This window comes from Ranitomeya imitator, chromosome 1 (genome assembly GCF_032444005.1).
Source record: "Ranitomeya imitator isolate aRanImi1 chromosome 1, aRanImi1.pri, whole genome shotgun sequence".
Lineage (NCBI taxonomy): Eukaryota > Metazoa > Chordata > Amphibia > Anura > Dendrobatidae > Ranitomeya > Ranitomeya imitator.
This window is the reverse complement of record NC_091282.1, coordinates 772,037,981-772,050,453: the sequence shown is the minus strand read 5'-3', so window position 1 is coordinate 772,050,453 and position 12,473 is coordinate 772,037,981. Positions and strand designations below refer to the sequence as shown.

The 12,473-nt window shown below is 45.3% G+C and overlaps 1 protein-coding gene across 3 annotated transcripts in view; it reads right to left on the bottom strand.

Moving 5' to 3' along the window:
• NGB (neuroglobin) overlaps positions 1 to 12,473 on the bottom strand; it is a 28,466-nt gene that overhangs the window by 4,182 nt on the left and 11,811 nt on the right. For 2 of the 3 annotated variants that reach the window (XM_069735929.1, XM_069735931.1), the window contains exon 2: positions 1,118 to 1,229. In XM_069735929.1, the coding sequence (XP_069592030.1) occupies positions 1,118 to 1,229 (112 nt within the window). Of the gene's footprint in view, positions 1 to 1,117; positions 1,230 to 1,666; positions 1,801 to 12,473 lie in introns of those variants that run through there. The other variant, XM_069735935.1, reaches the window with a different exon arrangement.

Genomic DNA, 12,473 nt, shown 5'->3' with positions numbered 1-12,473 from the left:
CCAGCTCCCTCGTTTGCTGTCGCTGCTTCCTCTCCTGGCCGCACCTTCTACTGTATGCGGTCACGTGGGGCTGCCGATTACAGTCATGAATATGCGGCTCCACCTCCCATAGGGGTGGAGCCGCATATTCATTACTGTAAATGAGCGGCCCCACGTGACTGCTCATACAGTACAAGGTGCGGCCAGGACAGGACGCTGCGAGGGAGCCGGGAGCTGGGTGAGTATTTTAATCACAGCGGGGGGGAGCGCACAGGAGGTGGGTGGGGACCTGGATCTGGATTTTACACACAATTATTCATATCTTCTCTACAGCAAACGCTGCTACAGGGAAGATATGAATGGGGCTTCAGCACGATGCAGGGGACAGCGCTAAACTTTAGCGCTGTCTCTGGCACGGTGCGTGTGGTACCGATTGGGCGTCCGTGTGCCACACTGATGTGCCACAGAGACGCACCGGCACACGGACACGGATAATTCCGGTACCGGAAATATCTGGACGTGTGAGACTGCCCTAAGACACGGCCATTACACAGTACAGCAGGGGACATTTATAAGATTATCTCAGCACAGGAACATTTTATTTAAACTTCCAATTGTGGAAATTATTGTTATTCTAAGATTTATTGATTAAAATTAACTTTATTGGTCAGAAAAAAACATTTTAAAAGTCTGGATTTGCACTGCTCTGCCCTTCCCGACACATGATGGGTGCGATGCTCCACTCAATCTCGATGAATTCGCCACTCAGCCCTGTGACCTGATGGGTGCACCACTCCACCCAGGGACCTGATGGGTACGAATCTCCAGACTATCCCCAGTGACCTGTCTCCTGTGACCCTATTGTTGTGCCGCTCCACTGTTTCCCGTAACCTGGTAGGTGTGCTGCTACACCCCAGGGACCTGATTGGGGCGTTGCCCTGCTTTGTCTCTCGTGATCTCATTGTGTGTACCACTCCACCCCAGGGGCCTGATGGGTGCGACGCTCTGCCTTGTCCCAGGTGACTTGATGGGTGCGCCGCGCGCCTGATAAACATGATCTCTCAGTTACCACCATATTTTTCGGAGGGGTCTTTTGGGGAGAGGGTCTCGTGCTGCTGCACATTCCGGGGTTACTCACTTTCCGGATGTGTTCGGTGAATTCGGTCGAGGTCAAACATTCCTGGACACTGGAGAACGGAACAGAATGATAGTGGAAATGAACAATCAGCTCCGGTTGCAGTTCGAAAAGCCTGGAAGGCAGAAAAAAAGAGTGAGAGACCCTATGCTGTGCAAACGAGAAATCACCCTTCAGATACATGAATCATGGTGCAGCCGTCATGTGTTTCCCGTTTCACATTTCCACTTGTGGCCGCTCCACGGACCCATGCAGGGCTCCATTACTTAGTGGGAATGCGGCAAACACTCTACTGCAGATGAAGTCTCACAGAACTCTCTTCCGCTCATGGCCCTATTACTGGTCCCAGTTCACTGACCGCAAGCAGAGGACAAAGTTAGAAATTTACATAGCTCCAATGACAGGAAAAACGTCAAGTATCACAAGGTCAGATTACGGACATTCTGGTGCCGGCAATGTCCTTTCTATCCATCTCACTCACCCCGGTATCTACTGCCCCCCTCAAGCAGGACATCACGGGGGGACAGGACTGCACTCACTCGCTTCACTTACTCCCCGCAGCATCCATTGCCCTTCTTTGAGCAGGACATCACAGGAGGCCAGGGCTGGGCTCACTCCAAGTAGTATCCATTGCCCCACTCGAAGCAGGATATCACAGGAGGTCGGGGCTGTGCTCACAACGTCCATCACCTCTCCTGGAGCAGAAAGCAGCAGACACTGATGTCAATGTGTATAATGAGGGGTGTGGCCTCACGACACCCAGCTTTTTATCAGGGTGTACTGAAGTATTAGCTGCTCGTTCTCCTAAGGCAAGATGGCAAAAAGGGATTTTCCGACTCTGAGACGTCACCGATTTGTTGTGGGTCTACACAAGACAATTATAACAGAACCTGCACTACAGACACGGCCGAGGTGAGGAGGCTGAGCCTGACAACCACAAAATAAGACAAGTGGAAATGTCAGGACTGGACCAAGTCATATCTGATATAGATTGTTCCGAGGTTTAAGGCCATGTGCACACGTTCAGGTTTTTTCGCGTTTTTTTCTGAGATGAGACGAGACTACTCAGTGGACAGAGCAGATGGAGAAAGGGGCTGTGGCAGGATCAGTATAGGGCACAAACCTCCACTTCCCCACAGACCCCAGCAAGGTGGGAGTGGGCACTGCTATGGGTGGGATTAATAATAATAATAATCTTTATTTTTATATAGCTCTAACATTCCGCAGCGCTTTACAGTTTTGCACACATTATCACTGTCCCCGATGGGGCTCACAATATAAATTCCCTATCAGTATGTCTTTGGACACCATAATATGCAAATAAAATGTTAAAAAAACAGACAATGTGATTTTCTGGATTTTTTTTTCTCAGTTTGTCTCCCATAGTTGAGGTCTACCTATGATGTAAATTACAGACGCCTCTCATCTTTTTAAGTGGTGGAACTTGCACTATTGCTGACTGACTAAATACTTTTTTGCCCCACTGTAGGTTGCAGCTCAGTGTTTTGTTTCATTTGGATATATGACATAACATTTATTACGATTTTATATTATTTATTAGTACAACTTATATTCATTTTTGGAACTTACACTGTGACTGTTGGAGTGAGTAAGAGTAGCATAGGATGTATATAATCTAAACATCCCCTTTAGCACTTTGGAGTGCATTATATTTTTGGTATTGCGGCTATTTTGTGTTGTTTCCCCCCCCTTCTTTTTTTTTTTTTTCTGTAGTGTACGCATATATGTAATAAAATGACATTTTAATCTTCTACTATGGCATTACTTCCGTGGTCTTTGTAGGATTTGTTTAATTGAAAGTGCCTTCATTAGGCCAGTTTTTCTTGGTTCCTTGCAGATGTTGTCCAAGGTGGGATTAGAACCCAGGACTCCAGCGCTGCAAGGCTGCAGTGCTAACCACTAAGCCACTGTGCTGCCAGAGCTTGTTGTGCCTTTTCAGGTTGAAGATGGAACAACATTAAGTTCCATACCTCATGACAAACATTAGAGGACAATTTCTTCCATCTGTGGAGCAGAATAAAGTCTGCATCTCCAAAAAAAGAGGATTGCTCTGCAGGAGAATTCATCGCAACATCAAAGTCTCTATTGCTCAGCGTCAGAAAGGATGAATAATAATGACCTGGCCCCGTGCTCATCGGACCTAAACCCTAGCGAGAACTTGTGGCTTTTCATACATGGAGGTTTCTGACAACGGAGAACAGTCTCCTACCTGAGCAGTGGGTGGGGCTGTGGTGAAAGAAGCCGACAGCCTCCTTGGCTTTAGCTTATGGCCGACACTGAGAAGGGTGGCCATATTACTATATATTACTATAACACAATGAGAAGGGTGACCATAGTACTGTATTACTGAGGAGAATGGCGGCCATATTACTATATATATTACTATATCATACTAAATGAGAAGGGCGGTCGTATTACTGTATATTACTATAATAACACTCTGAGGAGAAGGGCGGCCATATTACTATATCACAATGAGGAGAAGGGTGGCCATATTACTATATATTACTATAACACAATGAGAAGGGTGACCATAGTCATAGGATGTTATTCTGGATTATCTCAATGAGAATAACTGTTTAACTCCATATCAGCATGGGTTTATGAGAAATCGCTCCTGTCAAACCAATCTAATCAGTTTTTATGAAGAGGTAAGCTATAAGCTGGACCACGGTGAGTCATTGGACCTGGTATATCTCGATTTTTCCAAAGCGTTTGATACCGTGCCGCACAAGAGGTTGGTACACAAAATGAGAATGCTTGGTCTGGGGGAAAATGTGTGTAAATGGGTTAGTAACTGGCTTAGTGATAGAAAGCAGAGGGTGGTTATAAATGGTATAGCCTCTAACTGGGTCGCTGTGACCAGTGGGGTACCGCAGGGGTCAGTATTGGGACCTGTTCTCTTCAACATATTCATTAATGATCTGGTAGAAGGTTTACACAGTAAAATATCGATATTTGCAGATGATACAAAACTATGTAAAGCAGTTAATACAAGAGAAGATAGTATTCTGCTACAGATGGATCTGGATAAGTTGGAAACTTGGGCTGAAAGGTGGCAGATGAGGTTTAACAATGATAAATGTAAGGTTATACACATGGGAAGAGGGAATCAATATCACCATTACACACTGAACGGGAAACCACTGGGTAAATCTGACAGGGAGAAGGACTTGGGGATCCTAGTTAATGATAAACTTACCTGGAGCAGCCAGTGCCAGGCAGCAGCTGCCAAGGCAAACAGGATCATGGGGTGCATTAAAAGAGGTCTGGATACACATGATGAGAGCATTATACTGCCTCTGTACAAATCCCTAGTTAGACCGCACATGGAGTACTGTGTCCAGTTTTGGGCACCGGTGCTCAGGAAGGATATAATGGAACTAGAGAGAGTACAAAGGAGGGCAACAAAATTAATAAAGGGGATGGGAGAACTACAATACCCAGATAGATTAGCGAAATTAGGATTATTTAGTCTAGAAAAAAGACGACTGAGGGGCGATCTAATAACCATGTATAAGTATATAAGGGGACAATACAAATATCTCGCTGAGGATCTGTTTATACCAAGGAAGGTGACGGGCACAAGGGGGCATTCTTTGCGTCTGGAGGAGAGAAGGTTTTTCCACCAACATAGAAGAGGATTCTTTACTGTTAGGGCAGTGAGAATCTGGAATTGCTTGCCTGAGGAGGTGGTGATGGCGAACTCAGTCGAGGGGTTCAAGAGAGGCCTGGATGTCTTCCTGGAGCAGAACAATATTGTATCATACAATTATTAGGTTCTGTAGAAGGACGTAGATCTGGGTATTTATTATGATGGAATATAGGCTGAACTGGATGGACAAATGTCTTTTTTCGGCCTTACTAACTATGTATAGTACTGTATTACTAAGGAGAATGGCGGCCATATTACTATATCATACTAAATGAGAAGGGCGGTCATATTACTGTAAATTACTATAACACTCTGAGGAGAAGGGCGGCCATATTACTATATCACAATGAGGAGAAGGGCGGCCATATTACTATATCACGCTGAAAAGGACGGCTATATTACTATATCACACTGAGGAAAAGGGCGGCTTTATTACTATACTACGCTGAGGAGAAGGGCGGCCATATTATTATACTGTATATTACTATATCACACTGAGGAGAAGGGTGGCCATATTACTATGACACACTGAGAAGGGTGGCCATATTACTGAGGAGAAGGGCAGTGATATTACTATATATACACAGGTGCTTCTCACAAAATTAGAATATCGTCAAAAAGTTAATTTTTCAGTTCTTCAATACAAAAGGTGAAACTCATTTTATATAGTGTCACTACAAACAGAGTGATCTATTTCAAGTGTTTATGTTGATGATTATGACTTACAGCCAATGATAACCCAAAAGTCATCTCAGTTAGTTAGAATACTGTATAACACCAGCTTGAAAAATGATTTAAAAAATTCGAAATGTTGGCCTACTGAAATGTATGTTCAGGAAATGCACTCAATACTTGGTCAGGGCTCTTTTTGCATCAATTAATGCATCAATGTGGCGTGGCATAGAGGCGATCAGCCTGTGGCAGTGCTGAGGTGTTATGGAAGCCCAGGTTGCTTTGAAAGCAGCCTTCAGCTTATCTGCGTTGTTGAGTCTGGTGTCTCTTATCTTCCTCTTGACAATACCCCATAGATTCTCTATGGGGTTAAAGTCAGGCAAGTTTTCTGGCCAACCAAGCACAGTGATACTGTTGTTTGTAAACCTGGCATTGGTACTTTTGGCAGTGTGGACAGGTGCCAAGTCCTGCTGAGAATGAAATTTCCATTTCCATAAAGCTTGTCGGCAGAAGGAAGCATGAAGTGCTCTAAAATTTCCTGGTAGATGGCTGCGCTGACTTTGGCCTCGATAAGACACAATGAACCTACACCAGCAGATGACATGGTTACTCAAACCATCAATCATTGTGGAAAGTTCACACTAGACCTCATGCAGCTTGGATTGTGTGCCTCTCCACTCTTCCTCCAGACTCTGGGACCTTGATTTCTAAATGACATGCAAAATATACTTTCATCTGATAACAACACCTTGGACCACTGAGCAACAGTCAAGTTCTTTTTCGCCTTGTCCCAGGTAAGACGCTTCTGGTGTTGCCTATTGGTCATAAGTGGCTTGACACCAGGAATGTGACAATTGTAGCCCATATCCTAGATACGTCTGTGTGTGTGTTGGGTCTTGAAGCAATGACTCCAGCAGCAGTACTTTCCTTGTGAATCTCCCCCAGATTTTTTAATGGCCTTTTCTTAACAATCCTTTCCAGGCTGCGGATATCCCGGTTGCTTGTGCACCGTTTTCTACCACACTTTTACTTTCCACTCAACTTTCCATTAATATGCTTGGATGCAAGACTCTTTGAACAGCCAGCTTCTTTAACAATGACCTTTTGTGGCTTACCTTCCTTGTGGAGTGTCAATAACTCTTCTGGACATCTGTCAAATCAGCAGTCTTCTCCATGACTGTTGAGCCGGATTCCAATCTCCAATTTTTTCTATTTTCCTACATCCTGGAATGCCTGGCAAGAGGTCATATCAGACCATCCTCATCACCAGTTGTCACGTTTTTTTTGTAATAAAAAAAAGATGGGTGTTATGCCCATGCCTGGATTTCCACAAACACAATGCGATCACTGTCCGTGATCCCCATCTGCTCCCTCTCATTCCTAACCTCCTTAATCAGATTGTAGGGGCAAAGTGGTTCTCAAAGATGGACCTTAGAGGGGCATATAACCTCATGCACATTTAAGGCTACGTTCACATTAGCGTCGCGTCGCCGTTGCGTTTTGCGACGCGTGCGTCGTTTTTTGCCGAAATCGGACGCAAGAAAAATGCAACTTGTAGCGTTTTCTTGCGTCCGACGCTAGCGTCTAAAACGACGCACGTGTCGGAAAACGCGTGCAAAAAGACGCACGCGTCCCCTATGTTAAACATAGGGGCGCGTCGCCGACGCAACAGCGACGCACATTAGCGTAACGCTAATGTGAACGTAGCCTTAAAGGGGGTGAGTGGAAGACTGCGTTCAATACGCCTGAAGGACACTATGAGAACCCGATGATGCATTTTGGGTTGACGAACGTGCTTATCTTTCAGCACTATATAATTGACATATGTAGGAAGGTTCGTGGTTATCTATCTGGATGACATTAATTTATTCACCTGACCTTGAGTCACATCACGTACATGTCAGGCAGGTCTTACATATACTCAGAGTCAATAAGTTATATGTCAAACCTGAGAAGTGTATGTTCTCGGGTGAGGAGATCCATTTCCTAGGATCTGTTATCGTCCACTGGTTTTTGCATGGATCCGGCAAATGTCTGGGTGGTATTGGATTGGGATCGCCCAGAGGATTTGAAGGCGTTACAAAGGTTTCGCCAACTACTACCGTAAATTCATAAAGAACTTTTGGGTAGTAGGCAAACCTCTTACGGATATGACCAGTAAGGGGACGGACTTCTCTAAATGGTCCAATCCTGCCAGGGAGGCATCTGATACTTTGAAAAGGTGTTTTTCATCTGTGACGATCCTTATACAGCCTGAAGTATCTCAGCCTTTTATCGTTGAGGTCAATGCGTCTGAGGTGGAAGTAAGGGTTGTATTGTCTCATGGTGCATCTCCTGGTAAATGGCAACCATGTGCTTATTTTTCAAAGAAACTGTCACCTTTTGTGAGAAATTATGACATTGGTAACAGGGAACTCTCAGCAATCAAATGGGCATTTGAAGAATGGCGTCATTTTTTGAATGGGAGCGGTTCATCTGATTATGGTAATCACGGATCATAAGAATCTGGTATACTTGGAATCGGCAAAACGTCTAAAGGCCCCGTCACACATAGCGAGATCGCTAGCGAGATCGCTGCTGAGTCACAAGTTTTGTGACGCAACAGCGATCTCAGTAGCGATCTCGCTATGTGTGACATGTAGCAGCGATCAGGCCCCTGCTGTGAGATCGCTGGTCGTGTCGGAATGGCCTGGGCCATTTTTTGATCGTTGAGGTCCCGCTGACCGCTGAATCGGCGTGTGTGACGCTGATTCAGCGATGTCTTCGCTGGTAACCAGGGTAAACATCGGGTTACTAAGCGGCGGGCAGCCGGAAAGCAGAGCGGTGACGTCACCGCTCTGCTTTCCGGCCGCTGTGCTCACAGCCAGAGCAGAGAAGCCCAGCGCCGGGGACAGACAGCGGTAGGTAAGTATGTAGCGTTTGTTTTTTTTACTTTAACGATGGTAACCAGGGTAAACATCGGGTTACTAAGCGCGGCCCTGCGCTTAGTAACCCGATGTTTACCCTGGTTACCCGGGGACTTCGGCATCGTTGAAGACAGTTTCAACAATTCCAAAGTCTTTCCCCTGATCGTTGGTCGCTGGAGAGAGCTGTCTGTGTGACAGCTCTCCAGCGACCAAACAGCGACGCTGCAGCGATCCGGATCGTTGTCGGCATCGCTGCAGCGTCGCTAAGTGTGACGGTACCTTAATACCTCGACAGGCAAGGTGGGCATTGTTCTTTACCAGGTTTAAACTTTTTTGTCACATATAGGCCAGGATACAAAAACATTAAGGCCGATGCCTTATCTCGTTTTCCTAGGGGAAGAAATAAGTGTGAACCTAGTATTCAAAACAGGGTGGTTAGTGTATATGCTCCGATCTGGAAAGAGAGGTTGTTGACGCTCAGATTGGCGCCCCTGCTACCTGTCCACTTGGTAAACTATTTGTTCCTGTTAATCTTCGTCTTAGAGTCTTTAGCGAGCATCACAATTTAGTATGGGCCGGACATCCTGGTAATAAAGCCACCGCTGATCTTCATACTCTGCGTCTTTGGTGGCCAGGTGTTCATCACGATGTCCGGGAGTATGTCTGCAGTGTCTGTGCTAAGACCTCTCCTCGTTTGTCAGGGGCTCTACAACCATAAAAATTCCCAGTAGACCTTGGACGCACTTGATTTTTCACACCTCTTCCCACGTGGGCAGGGAATACTATAATTCTGGTGGTGGTAGATAAAATGAGACATTTTACTTTATCACTTTACTGAATGCCAAATCCTTGGAGTAAATGTGGACTATATACTTAACAAAAACTGAAAATATGTCTTATATTCTAGGTTCTTCAAAGTAGCCACCTTTTACATTGATGACTGCTTTGCACACTCTTGGCATTCTCTTGATGAGCTTCAAGAGGTAGTCACCGGGAATGGTTTTCACTTCACAGGTGTGCTCTATCAGGTTTAATAAGTGGGATTTTTTGCCTTATAAATGAGGTTGGGGCCATCAGTTGTGTTGTGCAGAAGTCTGGTGGATACACAGCTGATAGTCCTACTGAATACACTGTTAGAATTTGAATTATGGCAAGAAAAAAGCAGCTAAGTAAAGAAAAATGAGTGGCCATCATTACTTTAAGAAATGAAGGTCAGTCAGTTCGAAAAATTGGGAAAACTTTGAAAGTGTCCCCAAGTGCAGTTGCAAAAACCATCAAGCACTACAAAGAAACTGGCTCACATGAGGACCGCCCCAGGAAAGGAAGACCAAGAGTCATCTCTGCTTCTGAGGATAAGTTTATCCAAGTCACCAGCCTCAGAAATCGCAAGTTAACAGCAGCTCAGATTAGGGACCAGGTCAATGCCACACAGAGTTCTAGCAGTAGACACATCTCTACGACTGTTAAGCGGAGGTTTTGTGCAACAGGCCTTCAAGGTAAAATAGCTGCTAGGAAACCACTGCTAAGGACAGGAAACAAGCAGAAGAGACTTGTTTGGGCTAAAGAACACAAGGAATGGACATTAGACCAGTGGAAATCTGTGCTTTGGTCTGATGAGTCCAAATTTGAGATCTTTGGTTCCAACCACCGTGTCTTTGTGCGACACAGAAAAGGTGAACGGATGGACTCTACATGCCTGGTTCCCACCGTGAAGCATGGAGGAGATGTGGTGTGGGGGTGCTTTGCTGGTGACACTATTGGGGATTTATTCAAAATTGAAGGCATACTGAGCCAGCATGGCTACCACAGCATCTTGCAGCGGCATGCTATTCCACCCACTTTGCGTTTAGTTGGACCATTTATTTTTCAATAGGACAATGACCCCAAACACACCTCCAGGCTGTGTAAGGGCTATTTGACCAAGAAGGAGAGTGATGGGGTGCTACGCCAGATGACCTGGCCTCCACAGTCACCAGACCTGAACCCAATTGAGATGGTTTGGGGTGAGCTGGACCGCAGAGTGAAGGCAAAAGGGCCAACAAGTGCTAAGCATCTCTGGGAACTCCTTCGAGATTGTTGGAAGACCATTCCCGGTGACTACCTCTTGAAGCTCATCAAGAGAATGCCAAGAGTGTGCAAAGCAGTCATCAAAGCAAAAGGTGGCTACTTTGAAGAACCTAGAATATAAGACATAATTTCAGTTGTTTCACACTTTTTTGTTAAGTATATAATTGCACATATGTTAATTCATAGTTTTGATGCCTTCAGTGTGCAAGTACAATTTTCATAGTCATGAAAATACAGAAAAATCTTTAAATGAGGTGTGTCCAAACTTTTGGTCTGTACCTGTAAGTAAACCACATTAAATAAAGTAACCCATACTCCATGGAGGCACAGACAGGAAGAGAGGTTACCACCACAGCAGTGCAAGGTATCAGGCATTATATTATAGTCATGATGCAAAAACAAGACCACGGAAAAAGGATGCCCCCATATTAATTAAATAAAACCCACATCACACAGGATAATACCTAAAAAGTGGTCACCCCAAGGACAGATGTCAGCCCCGACACACGTTTCGCTGGCACAAACGCAGCTTTCTCAAGGGGATGGTTACAATGTGCAAATAGGGCCTTCAAATAGCCCTTCTGATTGGTCTATTTGGACCATGTGACCAATCAGAATGGCATCAGCGGTGCATGCTCAGTGCGTACCCCAGGTCCTGCAGCAGCCAGAGCATCATATACAACAGCGCTAGTGCCGAGAATATGGAGATGCTCGGCAGCATAGGGAGCCGATAAACCGAGCATGCGCACAGCCAGAATGGAGTATACAAAAGAGACTGGAGTACTCCTCATAATTACAATGTATACATATGACAAAAACAAAGTCCAAATGATCATACCTGACCATGTGTTCTGGATCACTGCGTTGAGAAACGTGATGGTGTCTCTGCGGTGTTGGATGTTTTGTTCTCCCCGAGGTCATTCATCCTTATGTTTATAATATAATGCCTGATACGTTGCACTACTGAGGTGGTTACCTCTATTCCTGTCTGTACCTCCGTGGAGTATGGGTTACTTTATTTAATGTGGTTTACTTATTCTTTTTGATATTTAATAAAGATTTATACTGTTTTTTAGTAAAATTATCGCCTAGTACCGTATATACTCGAGTATAAGCCGACCCCCCTAATTTTGCCACAAAAAAACTGGGAGAACTTATTGACTCGAGTATAAGCCTAGGGTAGGAAATGCAGCAGCTACCGGTGAATTTCAAAAATAAAAATAGATGCTCCATACCGTTCATTATTGCCCCATAAGATGCTCCATATAAAGCTGTGCCACATATAATGCTCCATACTGTTCATTATTGCCCCATAGATGTGCCATATAAAGCTGTGCCATATAAAGCTGTGCCATATAGTGCTCTGCACCGTTCATTATTGCCCCATAGATGTGCCATATAAAGCTGTGCCATATAGTGCTCTGCACCGTTCATTATTGCCCCATAGATGTGCCATATAAAGCTGTGCCATATAGTGCTCTGCACCGTTCATTATTGCCCCATAGATGTGCCATATAAAGCTGTGCCATATAGTGCTCTGCACCGTTCATTATTGCCCCATAGCTGTGCCATATAGTGCTCTGCGCCGTTCAGTATTGCCCCATAGCTGCCATATAGTGCTCTGCGCCGTTCAGTATTGCCCCATAGCTGCCATATAGTGCTCTGCGCCGTTCAGTATTGCCCCATAGCTTTGTCATAGAAAGCTGTGCCATTGCTGCTGCTGCTGCTATAAAAAATAAAACGCCATACTCACCTCTCTTGCTTGCAGCTCCCAGCGTCCGGACCCGGCGTCTCTCCGCTCTGACTGATCAGGCAGAGGGCGGCGCGCACACTATATGCATCATCGCGCCCTCTGACCTGCACAGTCAGAGCAGAGAGACGCCTGGAAGATGGAGCGGCGCCCGGCGTGTGGAACGGGGACAGGTGAATTATACATACTTACCTACTCCCGGCGTCCCGCTCCCTCTGCCTGTCACACGGTCTTCGGTGCCATAGCCTCTTCCTCTATCAGCGGTCACCGGCACCGCTGATTAGAGAA